This window comes from Oncorhynchus gorbuscha, linkage group LG13 (genome assembly GCF_021184085.1).
Source record: "Oncorhynchus gorbuscha isolate QuinsamMale2020 ecotype Even-year linkage group LG13, OgorEven_v1.0, whole genome shotgun sequence".
In the NCBI taxonomy this organism is placed as follows: Eukaryota; Metazoa; Chordata; class Actinopteri; order Salmoniformes; family Salmonidae; genus Oncorhynchus; species Oncorhynchus gorbuscha.
The window spans coordinates 58674511-58698816 of NC_060185.1; the positions used below are offsets into that span (position 1 = coordinate 58674511).

General features: G+C 40.7%; 2 protein-coding genes across 6 annotated transcripts in view; both read left to right on the forward strand.

The window, feature by feature from the left end:
* The first annotated feature begins 1827 nt into the window (after positions 1-1827).
* On the forward strand, positions 1828-4359 carry LOC123992229. The gene is made up of 2 exons (XM_046293411.1): positions 1828-3520; positions 3677-4359. Exons 1-2 carry the CDS (start codon positions 3208-3210, stop codon positions 4024-4026), a joined length of 663 nt encoding a protein of 220 aa, XP_046149367.1. The 5' UTR covers positions 1828-3207; the 3' UTR covers positions 4027-4359.
* A 6075-nt stretch (positions 4360-10434) lies between these two features.
* LOC123993198 (mitogen-activated protein kinase kinase kinase kinase 4-like) overlaps positions 10435-24306 on the forward strand; it is a 62506-nt gene continuing 48634 nt past the window's right edge. For all 5 annotated transcript variants that reach the window (XM_046295082.1, XM_046295083.1, XM_046295085.1 and 2 more), the window contains exons 1-3: positions 10435-10622; positions 11135-11200; positions 23224-23280. In XM_046295082.1, the coding sequence (XP_046151038.1) occupies positions 10566-10622; positions 11135-11200; positions 23224-23280 (180 nt within the window). In that variant the 5' untranslated portion in view covers positions 10435-10565. The remainder of the gene's footprint in view (positions 10623-11134; positions 11201-23223; positions 23281-24306) is intronic.

Here is a 24306-nt window from a genome sequence, read left to right on the forward strand (position 1 = left end):
GATCTGTGCCCCGACACAATCCTGTCTAAAATCAAATCAAATCAAATTGTATTTGTCACATGTACCCGAACACAACAGGTATAGTAGACCTTACAGAGAAATGCAAGCTCTTAACTTACAAGCCCTTAATCAACAATGCCGTTTTAAGAAAATACCTAAAAAAAAGTAAGAGATAAGAATAACAAATTATTACAATAACAATAACGGGGCTATATAAAGGGGGTACCGGTACAGAGTCAATTTGTGGGTGCACCGGTGTCGAGGTTCTACGTCTCGGGGCTCTATGGACAATTCCTTCGATCTCATGGCTTAGTTTTTGCTCTGACATCCACTGTCAACTGTGGGACCTTATATAGACGGGTGTGTGCCTTTCCAAATCATGTCCAATCAATTGAATTTTCCACAGGTGGACTCCAATCAAGTTGTAGAAACATCTCGAGGATTATCAATAGAAACTAGATGCACCTGAACTCTACTTCGAGTCTCATAGCAAAGGGTCCGAATACTTGTAAATAAGGTATCTCTGTTTTTTATTTTTAATACATTTTTTGGGGAGGGGGGATTGGCTTCCATAATTACCTATCCAGTTTCTCTGAAGACTACAGCTACAGCTGCTTCATCAGCATATCCCATTTACACTTCAGTGATAATGCCCGAGAAGCCGGTGTTTGGAGGATATATTGGCTTTGACTCAGGCCTAACAACACCCGTGCCAATATATCCTCCAAACCAGGGGCATAGCCAGAATATTTTTTTCTTTTTTTGGATAGGCCTAGAAAACTTTAAGGCATTTTTTCTACTTGTTTATTACATTTATTTTGTGATGTGCACCGTATATTATTTTATATTACAATCGTTTTATACTAGTGCATAGTACTTGGAGCAACCTCGTTACATATACAAATAATAACCTATCCCAGCATATTAAAATAAGACAGTAACTTTAGACCAACTTTAGACCAGTTGCCAACAACATAAAACTCATCTTCAGGCACACTTTAATCTCGATGGGCAAACAAGCCTATATTTGATGTGACCATTTATACCATGGCAAGCAGTAGTACTATAAAAAGGTACCTTACCTTCAGTAGACGTATCATAAGGCGTGACCTATATCACAAGGCGCTGACGGCAAGGCTTTGAGTTGAATGTGGTGATGATTTCATCATAATCCAATGTATCTGTCAGTTCATGCTCAAAAGACAGCAAACTGAAGTGGTTCAGCCGGGCGCTTGTCATTGATGTGCGAAGACAATTTTTTTATCCTAGTTGTTGTTGAGAAAAGTCTCTCCACACTGCATGTCATTGGAAGTGTGACAATGATCCTTAACAGAGAGTTTATATTAAGGAAAATATAATCAGGGCAGCTGTCAAGTTTACTCATTATGGAGGAAAAGTCCCATGTTTTCCATGTTCATTTTGCGACTCAACTGCTGAATAAAAACTGTGAATTCAGCATCCTCAATTTATATTGCATAATGATTGCCTGTGATCTTCAGCTGCTCTTTAAGGCCGCAGGTTTGGGATTCTTTGGAAAAGGAGGCTGCCGCTTGCAGAGATGTGGATTCGAGTCACAAATATGATGACTTGCAACTCGACTTTGACTTTAACACCAATGACTCGTGACTTGACTTGAGCCTTATGACTCGACCTAACTTGATACCCTCCCCAAGCCCAAATAATAAAAATGATGCTATTAAAAAAAGTGTGCAGTGCATCAACTCTTCATTTAACGGATTAAAGTTTGAATCGGACAGCAGCCAATCAAATTGTGCCAGCGGAGAAAAAGTTGCGCGTGGCAGTGCAGAGGAACGTCAGCGGGTGAATTCAGATTGAGCCATTGGAAAGATAATACCCAAATTATTATTTTCGGATATACAGAATACGCTGTAGTCAACAAAAAAACGGATTGCAACTTGCAAAACAAGCGGGAAGAAAGTTACAGATGAAGGTGCAACAACGTCCAACTTTGTTCTACATTTGAAGCTGCACAAAGGAGCAATATAGCCGACAGCTATATATAACTTTGCTCGTATAACATGTAGGCTAACATAACAAATGAGCCTCCACACAGTCAGCCAGTGCGGGAACTTGGTCATTGCACCCAAGATTGAGACCAGGCAAGATTGTGCTACTGCCCCGCTCAATTATTTTTTTATATGCTTTCAGATTTGAACAATACCAGATGAACAAAAGTGTCACAAGTGAACCACAACAATCTCCAATCTCACAGATCATGGAGACCCGTGTAGGGCAGGACAGCATGAATCATCCACAGCAGAAAGCTATCAACAATGCAATACTGTCCGACCTGGTTATCGATTGCAACTTGCCTCTGTATATTGTGGAAAACAAGAGTTTTCGTCACATTCTGTCAGTGGATGACAGCATGTACAGCCCAGTGTGTCGTAGAACATTGACATCAAAAGTTGAGAACCTCGCTACAGAGAGACGTTCAAAACTGAAATCTCAGTTGAGCAACACAGACAATGTGTCTGTCACAGTGAACATTTGGTCTGACTAAAGGATGAGGGGGTTCCTTGGTGTCACTGTGCACTGTATGGAGAGAGGATACAGCTCTTGGCCTGTCTCCGCTTTAAAGGCCCACACACGGCCGAAAGAATCTGTGAGCAATTTGAAGCCATATGTGGTGAGTACAGCGTTAAAGATAAATTAGACTATATCATTAATGACAATGCTCTCAACATGAGAAAAGCATTCATGGTGTGCTTCCCCATTGAACAAGAAGATGAAGTACATGACGAAGATCATCTTGATGACCCAGAGCTCTGGAATGACCTAACCCTTTAAAGACCAGCAAACAGTGAATGCTGCTATTGCAAGTAAAGCAGCGCTTGCAGTGTTTTGCTCACACTCTCCAGCTGGTGGTGGGAGATGGCTTGAAAGAAACAAAAGTGATGACTCCTCTTTCAAAGTTATCAAAAATCAGCTCACTGCTACATACAAGCACAACATTCAAAGAGGTGTTTGAGGCTGACTTTGGGGAAAGAGGCATCCCTGCTGCTGCCAACACAAGATGGAACTCAACACTGAGACAAGTGAAGGCAGTTATACCAATGTGCTCATCGAAAGCTCAGTCATGTTCTAGAAAAGGCTGGGCACAAGGAGTTGTTGTTCACAGTACAGGAGTGGAATAAGTTGAAGGAGTTGGTGGACATCCTGAGGCCAATTGGAGAAGCAACAGATATGACACAGGGGGGGAAGATAGTCAAAGTCAGTTCTGTTGTTCCCTCGGTCCTGTCCCTGAATCACCACCTGGAGCAGCGGAAGCCTCAAGTCCATTTCCTGAGCGGCCTGGTCAGAATTCTCCAGGCATCCCTGAACAAAAGATTTCTTGGAATCTTCATCAATGTGAAGATGGCCAGGACACAAGATGGAATCGCTGCCCCCTTTTCAGATCCAGTCTACCTCAAAGCAGCTGCCTTAGATCCGGATTTTTCTCTGATGTGGGTGGAGCACCATGTGCTGGTCAAGGAGGAGGTGGCACAAAGAGTGAAAGGTTATATATTGAGTTTAATGTAGCTTTTTTTTTTGTAACTTTTTCTCATAATTTAATCCAATTGACTGCAACAATAATACTTCTTCAGTTTAACCCACTACATCACCAATGCTCTAATACCGGCCTTTCTGTTTCTGCTTTTACATGTTTTGCCAGAACTGATTCTGCAAGATGCTACAGGGACTGAGCAAGCTGTGCCTCTTGTTGATGAGGAAGTGCGAGAGGACCATAGTCTTGGACAAGAAGAAGGGCTGTTTGCAGCATACTGTAAGAGGCAGAAGAAAGCTGTTGATACCACTCCAGCACTACAGCTAAGTCACTACCTTGACATATGCGAAGGACAGAATGCCCTCTTGTTCTGGGCAATGAACAGGAAGGCTCTTCCTTCGCTCTCCCGAGTGGCCATCAGAGTCTTGGCAGTGCCTGCCTCCAGTGCTCCGGTGGAGCGTGCCTTCAGCCAGGGTGGCATCATTCTGTGGCCTCATCGTGCACAAATGACTGACTGACTTTTAGCTAATTTGGTCTTTTGCAAATGCAATGCATCATAGGGCCCTGAGATAAGAGAAAAATGAAACTGTTTATGCATTACACACACACACACACACGTAGTCTCCATGTTCAGGTTTTATCTCCCATCTTTGGGATCTGTATTTTTTTCTCAGACATTCAGGCCGGCGTTCAAATTGTTGGCCTACTTGAAGTTCAGTGTCAGTTGTTTGATGTACCTTTTAATAAATGATTGTAACTTTATGGCAGGATTGTTTTACGTGTCTAGAGTATATCTGGAGAGCGAGAGAGAGAGAGCACTACAATATTTAGTTTTTGTTGTCATATTGATGTCTTTCTCATGTACCCATGTACTTCCATGGAAATATAAAGTTTATTTGGAAAGTGATAAATATCTATAATTTTAAAAGCATTTATGATTTGAGTAAATTGAATATATTATTACTCTTGTTAAATATGAAATGGTATTACATTTGGTGAAGAGCACAATATGACTTGTTTAGGACTCGAAACTCAAAGTTTAGGACTTGAGACTTGACTCTGACTTGCCTGTCTTGACTTGGGACTTTCTTGTGACTTGTAAAACAATGACTTTGTCCCATCTCTGGCCACTTGCATGATCCCATATGTGTCTTCTTGAACTCTTGAGTTTAACTCAGTAATCTGTCTGTCTAGAATATTGTTCCAAAATTGCCTCAGGTTACTGTCACTCTTTGATGCTGGATGTTTTCCCTAATGAAGTTGTGACTACACTGTCTGCCAATTTTACAGGCAGTTTTCGCTGCCGTGATGCGCTCACATCCCAATTATTAATATCATGCTTAATCATCACCTCTTCAGTTGCCTTGAGAACTTTATCAAAGTCTCCCTGAGTTCTCTGAACATAGAAAAGCTGCTTTTGAGGATTTCAATTAAACCAATACACTCCGTCACAGATAATGTAGAGCTTTGTAATCCCGTCGTAGCATCCCGTCATAGCAAAATCCCTACTGTCAAACAATTTACTAAATGTGACTAACAGGAATAAAAATTTCTTGTTCAGGATTTGTTGTAAGAGGGCATCGGCATCTAATTTGGTTTGTCCACAAGCCTCTTATAAATCTGCAAGAACTTCTAAAATGACATCTAGCAGTAACAGCACTTTTACTCACTGACCCTGATTTTGAACTCCAACGTACATCCGTGGATCTTTCTCGCTCGATACATGGTCTATCGGGATGCAAGTCTTTCTGTACTTCTATGAATAGAGCATGTCTGTGGGCTCCACTCATAAATGTGTGTAGCTGGTTTACTGTGTCAAAAAAGTAGACATGTCCCGACACTTTTGCCACGGTGCACAGAACCTAATTCAAACGGTGGGAGTTGCAATGAACGTATACCGCTTGCTTAAATGTTTGCTTCAGTAGGACATGTACCCCTCATCTGTTCCCTGGCATGACTGAAGCGCCATCGAAACAAGAACCCACACACAGAGTGGGATCCAACTCCAGGGGTTGCAACACTTCCAGAGGAGAGGAGACGGTTGGGTAGGCAAGCATTCCTGTATCAACATGGCATTGGCGGTTGTGATTGCGGTTGTTTCTATCCTGGCGCCACCTCTTAATGTCTCATTCTGGAAGATATCGGTAGATTGATCCAAATTATTTTCTGGCACACACTCTTTCCAAAAACCTATAGATCGACATTTGGTTTGCCATTGCTAGAACTACTAAATGACCTTAGCTGGTGAGTCAATTCTAGTAAACTAGCGTGGTAGAGCTTGCTAGTTTATGCGCTACAAGGTTTATCCAGGTGAGGTTGTTCAGGTAAACCACCATATAATTTTTTTTAAACAACAATGTAACCAATTTGTGGAATAGACACCGTCTGGAATGCATTTCTCACCAATCAGCATTCAGGATTAGACCAACCCATTGTATAACAATTAAAAAGGGAGTACAGAGTTCACCTGTATTCACCTGGTCAGTCTATGTCATGGAAAGTGCAGGTGTTTTATTTACTTAGTGTATTTCGAATACAAAAATATCACGACAGGGCTGATGGAAACAGCACATTTTGTCGGTAAATTTTCCAATGTGACAAAACAAAACGTTAGACAATGTGGGACTTTTTGTGTCAGTAAAATTAATCATTCGAGAAATGTCGGTGCGCAAATATTGATAAAACAACCATCATATCGAAGTAAATTTAAAGTCACGCGATAACATTGTGTGGTCGTCCCACTACGACTCGGGAGAGCATGCAGTTTATTCGACTATAGATACAATACATTATAATGAATTTGATAGAGTATTGAAAGTGCAGGGTGATGAGCTTTGATGGTCAGTTTCCAAATAATGGCGAGGGTCTTATTCTGGTGACATGATGATTGATGATGACTGCCGTTTGACAAATAAAAAATAATCTCGTTTTAGGGGATACCTAGTCAGTTGTACAACTGAATGCCTTCAACTGAAACGTGTCTTCCGCATTTAACCCAACCTCTGATTCAGAGCGGTGCGGGGGGCTGCCTTAATCGACATCCACGTCTCCAGCGCCCGGGAGCAGAGATTTTTACCTTGTCAACTCGGGGACTCGAGTTGACAAGGTAAAGCCAGCAACCTTTTGGATACTGGCCCAACGCTATAACCGCTAGGCTACCTGCCGCCACTTCAGCCATAATAATCTCATCATGTTGGCTGGCCTACCTGCACTAAATCTGCGAGCCGGGCGAGATGTTTGCTAGAGAGAATGTGCCAAAACCAGAGTGGGCACATTTACTATTTCACGACAAAACGATCAGTGGAGTTGAAAATGGGATGGAAAAACATTGAACTTCCGATTTTCATTCAGTACATGAAAATGTAAACGACGAAGTACATTTTATGTGCACTAAGTCATCACGCAATCAGTCTTTATGCGGAATAGAGAATATTCACATGAAAAACTGTCACCAACTGGATGAAAAACCTAACTTTTATTGAGAACTGTATTTGTATGTTGAATTTGTGGACATTTTTATGAGTAGTAACAAAGATTCAGACACCCAGTCTACCTCTCAGCATGCATGTATACAGAACCACAGGTTAATATGACATGCCGTACGAAGCCAAAACCTGATGGTTCAGCATTCACCACTATAGCTTTACCATTTTTACAAACATAAATAATGACATTCAACAGCACCATCTTGTGGATATCAGACATTTTTAGGTAGCAAACAGGAATGAGAAAAGGCAGTGTGTGTGTGTGTGTGTGTGTGTGTGTGTGTGTGTGTGTGTGTGTGTGTGTGTGTGTGTGTGTGTGTGTGTGTGTGTGTGTGTGTGTGTGTGTGTGTGTGTGTGTGTGTGTGTGTGTCAGTGACAGGGAGGATTCTTTTTTATGAGCATGGCTTTATTTCTATTACAGCATATTGGATGACTGTCATTCATAGTCTAATTACCCAACCCAATGTAACGTCAATAGGTTTAGGCTACTACATGATGCTCACATTTTCCCTGTACCCATCATCAGGTTGCTACAACCAAGCCAAACCTTAATATCATGACTGCTATAATTGCTACGCACAGCCTACATTGTTGTCACGTCATAGTCAAGATAGCTACTAGAACTAACACGTTAGTAAACCCGCTAGCTACAATCATGCAGTACAGTGTACAGTCAGAAAGCAGTTTATTAGTTACACTGGTGGGCCTCAGTGGCAATAAATTAATAAAACCAAAAGCTTACCTTGACATGGAAGAGTTCCAGTGTTGGATAGCTATAGCCAGATAGCTTACATAGCATCCCTCTCTGTTTGAGCCGGGTGTTTGAGTAGGCTAAACTAGATAGCTGCATTCGCAAGTGAAAGTTTTTTTTTTAATTCTACCAAATACATCTATCTCTCCAGCTCTCTCTATCTCTCTCACTCACTCTCTTGCTTCTCTTTAATTTTGGAAAAAATAATTTGTTCAAAACTGTTCAACTATTGTCTTTCTCTCTCTTTGAGTCAACTACTCACCACATGTTATGCACTGCAGTGCTAGCTAGCTGTAGTTTATGCTTTCAGTACTAGATTCGTTCTTGGATATTTTGATTGGGTGGACAATATTATCATTTCATGCTGCAAGAGCTCTGATAGGTTAGAGGATGTCCTCCAGAAGTTGTCATAATTAGTGTAAGCCTAGGTTTTGTATTGAAGTCAATGTACCTAGAGGAGGACAGAAGCCAAATGTTCTCTGGCTACACCATGGTGCTCACCTACAGTGCTGCTGAGGCTACTGTAGACCTTCATTGCAAAACAGTGTGTTTTAATCAATTATTTGGTGACATGAATATATTTATTATAGTTTTATCTAAAAAGGATAACTTTTTTAAATGTTTCACTATTTACATTTTATGAAATTCACTGAGTAGGATGGTCCTCCCCTTCCTCCTCCATGTAGCCTCCACTGGTGTGTGTGTATGAATGTGTGTGTATGGGTGTGTCTTGTCAAACCAAGAACCAAAACATACTGCATCTGGCAAATGTGACACAGCAGCATATTTTCATATACACAGTGGTGTAGGGCAGTTTCGCGGTACCCCGCCGCCAATGCATAAATGTTTGCCTATATTTTTACTACAAGCCGATGTCATTATTCTGCATGAAACAGAACCAGCTGAATGTATCATGTTGCAGCAGAAGCAGCGATCTTTGTCTGTGTACGCACTAAGTGGCACCATATTCCATTTGTAGTGCACTACTTTTGACCATGACACATAGGGCTCTAGTCAAACATAGTGCACTATATGAGAATAGTGCAATTTCGGTCGCACACTGTCTTGCACGCAGTCCCCAAGGCCATGCTTTGCAGCTGAAAACCAGTGGAGTTATGTTATTTATACAATGTCAAGACAAGGCAATTTAGCCTACTCAAGCAAGGCCACTTATTTGTGTCTACTTTCAAACATGACCCATGAATGACACATCAGTTTCCAAACTGAACAGTGAAAAGTCAGGGGGTTGTGAGACAGTTTAAGAATCCAGGCATCTGTCTGAACATTGGAAGAAGAGGAGTCAAATACAACAGGGGAAAATGTCATAACTACACTGTCTGTCTGTATCCAGGGACAGTCAGGCACTCAGTTGAAAAATCTCTGTGTCGGGCATATGCTGGCTGTTTGAGAGCAACTGGCACAAGTTGAACAATCTGGCCGAAGTTCAAGAGGCATTTGAATCCAGACCATTCTCCTAACCCTCCTCCCATGCACCCCTCTAAAATTTGCTTTGGAGTAAGGCAGGAAGGTTACCAGAATCTGTGAATCATTGCAGTATGCCACTTGTAGAGAAATGAATGGTGGAAGTGTGTTTTTATTTTCATAGGAATGCATTGTTGTACTACTTCAGTTCCTTTATGGGCAGTGGGGAGACTGGCAATGGGGTGGCTGCATAAAAATACAAATGTCAAACTCACTCCGACAACATTGGATCCCCTCTATGTTAAAACATCCATGTTTAAACTCTTAGGCAGGCAGACACAGAACCATCTCTCTCAAACTCTCATTTATTCTCTAATTCAAATGTACATACGAATGCCATTATAGCATAAGAAATTACTATCTGCTAATTCATAATGGCTCTGCATTGTTTGTGTCCTGGCTAGAGAATGGGCCCTCTGTGGCCTTACACAGTGGTCCTGTTCAGGGGTCAGCTGCCTCTCGCCCTGCGCTGCTCCTGCCACCGGTCGCAGAATAATACAGTCACAGAGACAAGCTAGTCATCGTTAACCATGTGAGTCAGTCATTCAGCACAGCCACGTTAGTCAGGAAGGATTGTAGGAACAGCATAGCAATGCACAGAAGCTGAATTTTACAGCTAAAATCTCTTGTCTTTTTGCTTCGTGAAAATGTATACAATGCTTTTGAAATTTCACAGTTCATATTTTTCTTACTTTTTAACTCTGCATGGTTGGGAAGGGCTTGTAAGTAAGCATTTCACGGTAAATTCTACACCTGTTGTGTTTGGCGCGTGACAAATAAAATTTGATTTGAAATCATTATGTAGGATATGTGACTGTCATTTTTCCCACCATAAATCAACATTACTCCTTTGCAGTAATACAACAACATTATACTATGCTTGGCCAACTATTTTGTGTTATTGGTAAAACTATAAAGAACAATCAACAACTTATTTTGCATTTAACATGGGGATAAAGTTGTTCAAAAGGGGATAAAGTTGTTCAAAAAAGTTAACTTTTCGAATTTGGTTTTCTTCGGGAGAGTAGGGGGGCTAAAGCTTCCTCTGAATTTTCCGGGTTTCGCTGGTTGAGAAGTTTCCTGGGGCGTATTCATTACGCCAATTTGGTTTCAAAACATTTCTAAATTTAAGCAAACGGAACGAAATGGGGAGGAACCTACCTGAATTTGTCCAATAGAAACCAACTGTTTGTACTAATGATTACATCCCTGTTTTGGTTGCTAGTGAGAGACGCTGCAGAAACAGTACAGTATGGACTGACACGCCGAAACCGTTAACTTTTGCAAAATCACGTACATGTACTCTTTATATGTGCATTAGTCGGACAAAGTCATAGCTATGGCGCGAGACTGCACAACACGAAGTCTGGACAATATTGATCTCTCTGCTTTGAGGGTGAGTTCTGGATATGCCAGAGTCTAATTAACTGAAATGTAGATAGACCTTTGTGTAAACATTGTTGCAGCAGAATGTGGGTTACATAGTTTCAATCTCTATTTAAGTCATTTCAGGAAACGTTACGTAAAATTAAGTTAGCTAGCTACTTTGTTACAAAAAGTTAGAGCTTTCATGTCACAGTAGAAAGCATGAATCCTACAGTTTTCGTGTTCGTTTCGCTTTCAGAAGTTAATATGTTTTTGGTTTACTGGATTTACAGCTGTTTCAGAAGTAACTGAATAGTTTAAAAATATATATTTTTAAGTAAGAGTTAGTAATATGACATGTTGGCATGTTACAAGTGTGAACAAATGGAACATAATTGTAGCCAGCTATGCCATGCAATAATCCATGATGACCTAAAGGTCAGATATTATTAAACATGAGGTTAATTCAAAATTACTTTATTTGTATATCTTTGTGTTCTTTCATTTAATTTGAAGTAATGTACTGTTGTCGTCTTGTTTCAGGATCCTGCCGGAATATTTGAGCTGGTAGAAGTGGTTGGAAATGGAACATATGGGCAAGTCTACAAGGTTTGTAGTTTGTGTCAGACCCACTCTCCTATTCTTGTCTTTGACCATGATTACAATTGCAGATGTGTTGTCAGTTGCAATGATGTTCATTTTAAGGAGCATATAGCAATATATACTATGCAAACATTCTATGGCACCCTCTTAATCTTTAAGTAAAAAGAAAGAAAATGAATATAGTAATACTACTCATAATACTATAAACTGTCAGCAGTTGATGATATGACACTTGGTGTAGTTCCCATGAAAGCACTCACTAAGTGAGAAGAAACACTGAGAGAAACTGTGACCTAAATTGGCTTACCAACACAAGCATCTTCAACACTCTTGGGTGGAGTCAACTTCCTTATCGAAATCAGCTTAACTGAACGCTTCAGTGATGGTTTGTGGTTATTTAAAAAAAAATTGAGGTGTTTTAAATTATCTTGACAAAGCTGGGCCTTTCCAGTAGTTCTTGCCACGTTCTCACATATGTGTCAACTCAGAGCGTAAGGTAGCAGTTGGGTGGGTACCTTAGGTTGCACAAGCCTTTGATTTACAAGAAAGGAACCTGTTCAAGATCCAGTGCAAAGAACATAAAGAATATCTATCATTATCAAGTGTACATTATTTTAATATCACTGGAGAAAATCACATTTCGTCTAGTTATATTCAAAATTGCACGAAAGTCCCTACACATTAGTTAACATAGTACCAATAAATAGACTGTGAAATGTTTTGTTGATGTAGTACACAGCCTGTAAGTTTCTGCAGGTATCTCAGCTGAATTAAATACACCTTCTGTCATGTGGATCAATGTCAGAGTTGGCCATTAGTGTCCAGAAGACTTCCTTTTCCACTTCTGTGTGCAGTGCACAGTTTCAGCCCCATGTTAACAGGAACAGTGACTTTACACAGAGCAATAGCTTATCCTCCACTCAAACTACCCGAAAATTACTTTCCAAATTCCTAGCCATTCTTTAGGTTATATAAAATCAAAGAAGCGTGTTTAGTAGTACTGTGCACTTGAATTACCCAGCCAAATACTTTCTCTCTAATGTGTTTATTAAGTCAAGGTCATACATTCTGTATTGTTTACATGTATGAGAAATATTGCTGATTGTTTCTTGGATTTTAATCTCTGAATCATTTTGTTTCACTAGAATAATCTAAAGAAAGTGGTGGGCCTAACTCAAAGACAATCATATTAAGTTATTACAAATTGTGTTGGCCACATGCTCCAAATACAACAGGTGTAGACTTTACAGTGAAATGCTTACTTACGAGGCCATTCCCAACAATGCAGAGTTAAAAAGTAAGCCAAATATTTGCTAAATAAAAAAGGAAATAGCGACACAATTAAAAACAATAACGAGGCTGTATACATGGAGTACCAGTACCAAGTCAATGTGCAGGCGTACGAGGTAGTTGAGCTAATTGAGATAATATAGTATGTACATGTGGGTAGGGGTAAAAGTGACTAGGCAATCAGGATATATAATAAACAGAGTACCAGCAGCGTATGTGAAGTGTGTCTATGTGTCATTGTGTGTGTGTGTGGTGTCAATATGCAAGTGTGTGTGTGTTTTGTGAGAGGATGTGAGTAGATGTAGTGTGTGTGCGCGCGTGTTGTGTGTGTGTGTGTGTGTGTGTGTGTGTGTGTATGTGTGTCAGTGTAGTATGTGTGACTGTGGGTAGAGTCTATTGAGTGTGCATAGAGCCAGTGTAAGGGACTCAGTGCAAAACAATTAAGGTAAATAAATAATAAAGGGGTCAATGTAAATAGTCCGGGTAGCCATTTGATAAACTGTTCAGTAGTCTTATGGCTTGGGGGTAGAAGTTGTTCAGGTGCCTTTTGGTCCCAGACATAGCACTCTGGTACTGCTTTCCGTGTGGAAGCAGAGAGAACAGTCTATGACTTCGGTGGCTGGAGTCTTTGACAATTTTTCGGGCCTTCCTCTGACACCGCCTGGTATAGAGGTCCTTGATGGTAGGGATTTTGACCCCAGTGTTGTACTGGGCCGTACGCACTACCCTCTATAGTGCCTTGTGGTCAGATGCCGAGCAGTTGCCTTGCCAAGCGGTGATGCAGCCAGTCAAGATGCTCTCAGTGGTGCAGCTGTAGAATCATTTTGAAAATCTGTGAAACCATAAATAATAACACATTTATTGAAGTGGTGTAACACATCTAAGTGGTTTATAACACCTTATGTACTTCCAAAAAGTGCATCAGATTTTGTCTGTAGCTAGGTTTCTATCCAATTTGTGGCAGATTTTCATGTGAATATTCTAAAATCTGCATAAAAACAATACAAGCATTTTATCACCAGAGATGTTTTTCCATAAAATTGACTTGTTGCGGATTGTGATGTCCTAGTGCAAAAATAACTTTAGCTGTTACTGAATAAAAAATACAGGTTAAATTGATTTCCATCGCATTTTCAACTTTACTAATGGTTTTGTCACAAAAAAATAAATAAATAAAGCTAAAAGTGCCCACGGGTGTTCTTGGCACTTGCGAGCTAGCCAACAGCTCACAGATACAATTCGGGCATAGCCTACATGGTGAGATTATTTTTTTTATTGGTCAAACGGAAGCCAAGCATCGATCATCATGTCACCAGAATAAGACCCCCTGTATTTATTGGAAAGGAGCATCAAGCTCCTCACAGTGCACTTTCACCACCCTATGAAGTTCATCATAGCTTATTTAAACTGTCGCTTAATAAACTGTATGCTTTCCCGGGTCATAGTGGAGGACCACACAACATATCATCGCATGACTCCCAAGTTTACTTCGAAATGATGGTTATTATATCAATATTTTGCCACAAAAAGATCCCACCCTGTCTAGCGTATTTTGTTTTCTTGACATTTGGAAAGTTTACCGGCATGTACTTTACTTGCATAAAGACGTTGGATGGAAACCTGGTTATTGTTGAGAAACATGAGGTTGTGGGTGTTTTCTGCAGGCAACATAGATTCATTACGTTAGTAGAGTAGTGGTTGTTGGCTACAGACAGGTAGAGGGCATTGGTCACAGTGTACAGATGTAGGATCTTAATTGGATCACCCTGTTGAAATGCAGGAAATGTAAAATGTGTAGTGTATTTGCGGTATCAAAAGGCTTCTGAAGTTTGTAATTTCTACTTAGAAATTTCAGACTTGATTTTCTCATATGAAAAGTGTATCAAGCCCTTACAAGAATATACATTAATTATAATCCACATGATAAGTCACATTTCCTGTTGCTCAAGGATTATTTTCCTGTTGTAGCAAACTGGCTCACATTAAGATCCTACATATGTAAAAGGAAATTTTATTTTTGAAGCCACTACATCAGGGCATCTGTGGCTTTCCTCTCCTCTCAGAATCTTGTTCTTTTTATTTTCTCCTGCCAATTTACCCGTTCTGAAAATAGAACATCACAGGGAATGCGCGTCTGTGGAAAAATATCGATTTTGAAATTGTTTACTGGGCTTGTTCTGAAGGCAGCGAGTCTTGTTTTTCAGTACAGTCTGAAGTCTCGGTTTTAATCATCCGTCCCCTTGGGATTTCAGGGTAAATGTCTGATCGATGCCACAGTTTTGTTCCATGTTGAATGTATAAGACGTGACAATTACTGGCAGGCTGAGAAAACAAAGAACAGTCTAGTTTGCTTCTCTGCTTCTTCGAAGGCCTTTAATAAAGGACTATCACTTTATCTGTGTCCCAAAGCAATACACTGGTAAAATTAGCATCTAATTTTCTTCAGTCTTACAGTACACTTCATGGTAGATCTTCAGCAGTTTGCAATGCAAAGCTATGCTGTTGTTAGCATGATGTGTGGTGTGATCTTTGGTGAGAGCAGTGGAAATGGCAGAGGTCATGCCAAGAGAAACACTGATGAGAATGTCCACCCAGTAAACTCTCTCAGATGGGTGACCTTTGTCAAATTATGTTCAATGTCTGTTCTTCAACACTCCAGTCCATAATATGTCATGAAAGATGAGACAATATGTATCCAAATTCAATAATTAATAGCAATTGCAAGCAACACAAAATACAAACAACATATTACTTAATATTCTTTGATTATTTCTCGCTCATGGTATCTGTTAGAAAATAATATGACATCAGTTCACAGGAGGTTGGTGGCACGTTAATTGCGGAGTACTAGCTCGTGGAAACGTCTGGAGCGGCAGGGTAGCCTAGTGGTTAGAGCATTGGACTAGTAACCTCAAGTTCAAATCCCCGAGCTGACAAGGTACAAATCTGTCATTCTGCCCCCCACTGTTCCTAGGCCATCATTGAAAATAAGAATTTGTTCTTAACTGACTTGCCTAGTTAAATAAAGGTAAAATAAATACAAATAAAATAGGTGGAATGGTATCAAATGTGTCCAACACGTGGTTTCCATGTGTTTGATGCCATTCCATTTGCACCATTCCAGCCATTATTATGATCGGTCCTCCCCTCAGCAGCCTCCACTGCTTCAGTTTATATAATACTGATAATACCATGCAGTTTTATTATTCTAAGGTAGCTGGTTTGTTGTTATGCTAAGAAGAAGCTGACTTGGCACCAGTGTTGATCTATTGTTTCCAGTCTGCCTTCACTTACATGGGAGGCTATTTTTTACCCTGTCCTGTTTTGCTATTTAACACAGCATTGTTATCATCTCATTGTTAAACGCTGAATACTCTTCTTTTTTTTCTTGTAAGTATTTTGGATCATCTTGTTCTTATCTTGTGTCTCGCTGGTTTCATTTTTAGAACCCCCAACTCCCCTAATCTCTTCAGCTTTTAGGGTGTTGCAACTTGTATGTCAGAACGCTTTCTTAACATAGTAAATCTTACAGAGACCCATCCATGCTGGTTAAAAGGGTGGTTTGTAAGCAAGGGGTCACATGATGAGCGTAGTTTCCCTGAGGTCGTTTATCCTCTGGGATCTTCATATTTTTTGGCAGCAAAATAGGATGGTCCATTTAGAGTTACCTCATATTAAAAGAGGATCTTGTGTGATAGGATCTCTCTCACTTATCCCAGGGTGAACCTTATCATGTGACCTTCCTGTGTTAGTATGAGTGGGAGATGGGTTGTGATTTGTTGCACCAGTGATCTCATCTGTGTCTTCTGGGGATACTGTAATCAAGGGTGTGGAATTATTAGCTGTACAGTAAATGGTTTAATACGTGCCATTTTCAATGTTCAAAAGTTGCATTTAGTTTTGTAGGGTTCAAAGACACATTCCTATTGTAATATGACTGTCTCATTGCATATAGAAATATCTCATCCTTTTGTTCTTAGGGTGGCTACATCTAGGGCGTATTCCTCTTTTAAATGGGTACTTCCCTATCTTGCGAGATGCAAACTCATGAAGTGTGAAGAATTGGGTCAGGCCAGGCTTGCACTGCAGTGACAGAGCAAGACAGTGATGCAAGGCTGGAGAGCTGTCGTCACTTGCATGCCTCCAAGGTCTGATATTGAGAAAGTCCCAGTATGTCGGGAATCATCACGAAGCAGGCAGGCTCCACTTTGACCTACAGAGAGGAAGCGTCTTTCTCAACACACACTTCCTGAACCGCAGTCACTGTTCAAACCACTTGGACGCCTGCCTGGATCTGGTGACGTTATCCCAGTGCCCTCAGCTCTGGAAGGGCCATGAAAGGGCTCCGCCGTGGTGTTGAGATGTGGGCTCATTGCATGCGTCCCAAATGGCACCCCTTTCCCTGTTTAGTGCACTACGTTTGACCAGTTCCCGTAGGGCTCTGGTCAAAAGTAGTGCACTACATAGGGAATAGGGTGCCATTTGAGATGTGGCCACCAAGTAGACCTATGTTTGGGTAGGGAAAGAAGAAGAATGCCCTCCATGCGCACAGGGTAGGAACTGTGGTATTGGGTGATAACCCCTGTACCCTGGAGACTGGAGGGGGGCGCAGCCTGTCTCTGGTGGAGATATTTCTGTCCAAAGGGGGATTTCCTCATTATTCCCTAACCCAACTGTGAAGCCCATAATCTCCCATCGCATTGTAGCTAATGACCAAGCGGAAAGTAGTGAATGAGAAAAAGCAGATTTCCATCAGAAGAAAGGCAGTGGCACTTCCATCAACACTACTAAGGTGTTGATAAGAAGTGTATTGTGATGAGAGGTTCATTGCACAAGATTAGGTCTTTACCATGCAGATTGAGTTTCAGTGTTGATTGAACCCAGAAAATATCGACAGTGAAAAGATAATATAGATGGATACTTTCCATATGCCAGTAGTTAAAGTGAGCCCTTCACATTTGGTTTAGGAGCCGATCAATTTCTCTTTGTTGGATGACTTGCTCGAGTGTCTCTTTATTAGAATGGGGAATGTGATTTATGCAATGCCCCCCCCCCCCACTCACACACAAATTGAATGTGTTTCAGAGAGAGCATGCTGTGACTGTGTGTTGTGTGGAATGCTGAAGAGGTTGTAGGGGTTTGAGCCGCGGGCCGATTAGTGGACAGTTTGCTCTTTTCTCTCTCCTCTCCTTTGATCAGCAGTAGGAATGTGCTCTCATGCAGTCTCTTTATGGCTTGCTTTGGATCATGTGCACATGCTTGCAATCATTATTTGTCAAATACTAATGACTCTGGGGCAGCATGCATACAATGCCAATGAAGTGTATTTTTACAACATGAATAAATAGTTGACTATGGTAGCTACATGTATTATTATTGAACTTTAACCTGACATGTTTGGCAAAGGTTTTGCTGGCATGCAACAAGAAACATTTTGTAAATGGGAAATCAAATGATCTGCTACTTCTACAGTCATTTTGTGAGCTTGAGACCTAGCTATTATCCTACTGTATGTCATGCATGTTCAAGGTCTCAATGTCTCACATCACACTAACCCAAGGAATTATTCCTCTATGTTGTAAAAAATGGTCTACTCTGCAGTGCCCACAACTGATGGTGAATTGTCTGACCACCAAAAGCATTTTTCAACCGTTTATTAACCAACTTCATTTTTGTTTCCCTTTGAAATAGCCTCTATAAAAGCTTGGCTTTGTATTTGGAGAGTTTGCCTGTGGCAATGGAACACAGCCAGCTTGAATGTTTAAGACTCATTTTTGATCAATGCAAGACTGTGTGCCACAATCCCTCTTGTGACTAACATGTTTTTCTACAGAAGTCAAATACATCTGTAATTATGTAAAGCAATTGTAAAAAATATATATATATATATATAAAAAAAATCCTATTCTGATCAGACTATTATCAAAGTAAATATTAGTGACTTTGCCTAGAAGTCTATTGATAGTACTTGGTCATTAGCCCAAACAGTTTTCATCTCATTGTTATTGTTAAAGAGAATCGTGTTTTAATCAGATTTGATTATGGGGCTCTTGTTATTTTCCCATATGTGCTTGCTCTCTCACTCTGCTAGTCTGGCATAGGAAGCTGTGTCCATTTTAACTCCTGCCCGTGCTTTTGGGGAACACTGGCTCACATCCTAATTGAACCTGGTGCTGAGTGTCTGCTTCAGAAATCTGTTCACATGGTGTGGCCTGCTGCTGTCTGCCCAACCGCCAAACAGCAGTCTGCACAGACCGCTCTCTAGTATCTTCTCACATTGATGTCCTACAGTACACACAGCTATCAAAGATAAACATGGGCAGTCAATGGCAGGAAATGGAAATGAACATGCTATCACTCAAAGGCACTCAAAGGTTTGCATGTGTATTTGTTTTTTATTGCAAACTGTACATAAATAAAATAGGGGTTTATTCCAAGGCAATCTGTGGTTCGGATCGTTATCACATATGTGAGTGATTAGTGATCCCTCATTTCTGTGGATGTGCAAGACTGTGGTTACGTAGATGAGCATATTGTGCAACAGTGCAGCTGCACAATACTATCCCACAGGGCACAGACGTCAGTTCAACGTCCAGTTTTGAATTACATTTGTTTGAGTTGTCTAATGTGAATTCAATGTTAAATCAACAACAACAAAAAATCACCATGTCATTAGATTTAGGTTACAAGTTGGGTGAAAAACATACAAAAATCCCTTAGGCTGATGACTTTTTGCAAATCCAAACAGTTTTCCACTTTGACTCGACTTCATCACATTTCATTTTTGTTGTTGAAATGATGCGGAAACAATGTTATTCAATCAGTTTTTGCCCAGTAGAATGTGATTGATACTAGACACCAAGTTTGCATTTTTGGAACGAGTAGGTGTCTTGTCAATTGCCATTGGGATATATTGGAACAATACTGGCAAGCTACCAACAGATAAACTCTCTCTAGGTTTTCCCAGATGTGTTCATAGTTTTCAAAGCTGAGTTAGAAACTCTGCTTTAGATGGGTAGCTTGGATCTAAATGGATAGCTAAATCTCCTGCCTATACTCATAATATCCATATATTAGAGTACAAAAAGCATCTTGGGAATTAAAAGACAACCAAAGTGTTCTCTCTCCTTGTGCATTTCTCTCCCCGTTTCCTGTTTTGTTAAGGTAAAATACGGACAAAAATCAGACCCCTTGACTTGTTCCACATTTTGTTACGTTACAGATGTATTCTAAAATGGGTGAAATAAAACTATCTACACACAATACCCCATAATGTCAAAAGCGAAAACAGGTTTTTAGAAATGTTTGAAAATGTATTACAAATAAAAAACAGAAATACCTTATTGACATAAGTATTCAGACCCCTTACTATGAGACTCGAAATTGAACTCCGGTGCATCCTGTTTCATTGATCATCCTTGAGATGTTTCTACAACTTGATTGGAGGCTACCTGTGCTAAATTAAATTGATTGGACATGATTTGGAAAGGCACACGCCTGTCTATATAAGGTCCCACAGTTGACAGTTCATTTCAGAGCAAAAACCAAGCCACAAGCCAAGCCATGTCGATGCACTGATCTGGGGAAGGGTACCAAAACATTTCTGCAGCATTGAAGGTCCCTAAGAACACAGTGGCCTCCATCATTCTTAAATGGAAGAAGTTTGGAACCACCAAGACTCTTCCTAGAGCTGTCCGCCCAGCCAAACTGATTAATCGGGGGACAAGAACCTTGGCCAGGGAGGAGACCAAGAACCCAATGGTCACTCTTACAGAGCTTTAGAGTTCTTCTGTGGAGATGGGAGAATCTTCCAGAAGGACACCCATCTCTGCTGCACTCCACCAATTAGGCCTTTATGGTAAAGTGGCTATAAAGTAAAAGGCACATGACAGCCCGCTTGGAGTTTGCCAAAAGGCACCTAAAGACTCTCAGACCATGAGAAACAAGATTCTCTGGTCTGATAAAACCAAGATTGAACTCTTTGGCCTGAATGCCAAGTGTCACATCTGGAGGAAACCTGGCACCATCCCTACGGTGAAGCATGGTGGTGACAGCATCATGCTGTGGGGATGTTTTTCAGCGGCAGGGACTGGGAGACTAGTCAGGATCGAGGGAAAGATTAATGGAGCAAAGTATAGAGGGATCCTTGATGAAAACCTGCTCCAGGGTGCTCAGGACCTCAGACTGGTGCGATGGTTCAGGACAACGACCCTAAGCACACAGACAAGACAACGTAGGAGTGGCTTTGAATGTCCTTGAGTGGCCCGGCCAGAGTCCGGACTTGGACCCAATCGAACATCTCTGAAGAGACCTGAAAATAGTTGTGCAGGAACGGTTCCCATCCAACCTGGCAGAGCTTGAGAGAATCTGCAGAGAAGAATGGGAGAAACTCACCAAATACAGGTGTGCCAAGCTTGTAGCATCATACCCAGGAAGACTCGAGACTGTAATCACTGCCAAAGGTGCTTCAACAAAGTACTGAGTAAAGGGTCTGAATACGTATGTAAATGAGATTTCCATTTTTATTTGTAATACATGTTCAACAACCTGTTTTTGCTTTGTCGTTATGGGATACTGTGTGTAGATTGATGAGGGGGAAAAAACATTTTCATACATTTTAGAATGAGGCTGTAACCTAACAAAATGGGGGAAAAGTCAAGGGGTCTGAATACTTTCCGAAGGCACTGTACACCAGACTAGTGAGAGCATTGTTGAGTTATGGGGTGAAGTGAGTAGTTCACACCTGGTATAGCTGTGTGAATTGCTCTTCCTGGATACAATTGAATGGAATGGTAGTCTTTGATCTGCTAAGTATGTGCAAACAAAATGCTTGCAGTGGGTAATTCCGAATGACAAAGAAAGGAAAAATCATTTGTGTAAATGCACTGAGGCAAGAAAGACACATATGCTGCTTGCATTCTGTCCTCTTATTTAAAAAAGGAATGTTGTCCACAGTTGTCCTCTTACTGTTGTTAAAATAAATAGCTCTGTTGTCACAAAATTACATATCCATGAATGTGATTTGAACCTTTACTGAGTTTTTTATAAATCATTCGTAGTGTATATGCAGCATTGCCAAGCTTTAACATGGGAAACTAGCTACTAAGATCTTTCTTAATTATCTCCATCAATTATTCTCCATCTCCGTGCACTTTATTACAGATGTGCACAAGTGCACTGTATTACAGTTGTCGTGTCACATTCTGTCAGTGAGCAGAGCCACATATGAAAGTTCAGGACCATTCCTCTCTCCTCGGGGATAGGTGATTCTAGCATTTAGAGCAAAACAGCACAGTGCTATTAACAATACTGGATGATAAGTGCTTGCTATGCCTGTAGTCTGTGTTCTGTTTATTTTTTAATTTGGAGAATAACCGTCATAGTCATTACATTCACTCCACTGCATAAGTAACTCAAATGTATGGCATCTGTCAAAATGGCAAATTCATTTGCAAAATAATGGTAAAGTGCAATGGACGAACATCAATCTGCCTCAGCCCACTGTGCTGTGACTGAACATAGACGAGATGGCTGCAGTCAATGGGAATGTTACAGAAGCCTCTTATTGGTTTACGAGACGCAGCTAAATGCATTGTATTGATTATGTGATTGTCCCACCTGAATGCTCCTCGCTACACTCCTGATTTGAGAATAGGATATTGACTCATATGTTAAGAAAAACATTTCACGTGGGGATTGTTTTTCCCCCCCCACAAATTGACATTCATTGCAACAGTTTTCAGGATGGACAGTGTAACTGTTTCTTTGAATTAGATTCACTAGGAGTATTGCTTCATTTTCTCTTTAGAATTGTACTGAAACTCTTACACCATACTAAGTGTGACTTTTTGCTTGCCAAATCAGACATAGGAAATATAGTACGCTTTTGTATGTGAAATAAGAAATGACAATCTTAGCATAGGTTATAAGAGTTGTTCTCAAGATTGGTGGAGTAAAACTGGGATTTCTCAGGTGGATAACATCATTTTGTGGTATTTTCAAGTGACTCAATCTCGCCATATGTACATGATATTCCGTAGACAAACAGTCAATTGTGTTGGATGATATGAGCCATTTTTCAAATAAACAAACAATGGAGGTCAGTCTAGTGAAACATGTACTGCTCCAGCTCAGGCCCGTGTTCCATTTTCTCTACACACTTTTCACAAATAATTGCTTTAAGAGTTGCTGTACCTAGTTTTCTGCTCCTTAGGTTCTGACACATACACAAAGTTTTTTTTAAATTCACTGCTCTCCTACCTCTCTCTTCCTCTTTTTCTGCCACCACACTCAGTTACAGAAATAGCTACATTTTCCCCTTCCTCAATTTACCTCACCTGACTGGTAGACATGGTCTCCGGCGCTAGACTTTCCATTGTGGTTGCCAGTATGGTTGTTGCCCTGTATTGAATGAATTGTATGTTTAAAAAATATATGTTTCATAAAATGCTGTGGTTGTCTCAACAATAACCTTAACAACTGCATAATGTTTGTGCAAGTAGCCCAACTGTAATTATTATACACTAAATTCATTGTCTTACTTTTTCCAATGTGTCTTGAGTGACTTTGTAACCTAAGGTTCTAGGGTCACAGTACCAAATTTGCTTAATAACTCTTCACAGTATTACTCGCCATCATCATCATAGACTTTGAGTGTCCTCAATTGTCTTAGATATTATTGGCATCCGATGGCCATTCTGTCCCTATCTGCTCCACTGACTGTCCTTGGGTCTCAACAGGGGCGACATGTGAAGACGGGACAGCTGGCTGCTATCAAGGTCATGGACGTGACAGAGGTAAGAAGGCCACTTCCTGGTTCCTGTCTCCATCCCTTGCTCCTTGCACTGAAAAGCCACCCAGACATAGGCAGGGAGGGCCACGGCCGTGGGACTGCCACTCTGCTGAGTCGAAGGGGCAAGGAGGGGTTTCACACTCAGATCAGTTTACCTTCAAAGACAGTGTTTTATTTAAGAAATGCAAATGAGGCCCGGTTAACACGGCGCACCAAAGGTTATTATATCCTGAGCTGTCAATCAGCAGGTGAGAACACTGGGAGCCATGTTTGTTCAGGGAAGGTTTAATCATCTTGTTCCCCTCAGGGCAATAAAGCTACCTGGTGATGAGACTATGTACAGTATAGAAACTGATTGATTTGGCCCTCTTGGCCCGCTACAAGAACAAAGAGGAGCGTTATTACAATAGCGCAATGTGTACATGGCCAAAGATTTAATTAAATCCGTTTTTTTTTGTGTGGCTTTGAGGTATATTTTAAACTAAGATCTGACTTTTGGGACCTGAGGAAGGATCAACAGTATCAGTCTCTGCAGTGCAATCTGAAATTCTGTATAGAGTGACTGAAGTTCAACACACCGCACGAAGAACAACTTATTATTTTACTCAACAGAGAATATAAGACACAGTTAATCAATACAGCACAGTTTCAAATGTATCATCATAAAAACATAGCATTAAAACTGATATTAAGTTCTCCAATATCTGTGTTTTGATCTAGACTTGCTTTTTATTAGATCAGCCATGAATTGCTGGCTGAAACTAAAGGTGTTGTATTGGCCTAATATGTAAAGAATGTCTGAGGTGCCGAGATGAGTTTAAAAGGCCCAGCTCATTGTATTGAACCCCAGAGAGTAAAAGCAGAGGAGATAACGCCACAGGCTCTCGGACAATAATCTCTCTTCTCAGCACACAAATGCCTTTGCCCTTTTCCTGTCCATCTTGTATTGTCTATCTGCCCAGGGCGATAATAGCAGGACATTTCCTGTAAAACTGAATGGCCCCTCACTGAAGGCCCAGGGCCCAGGCTT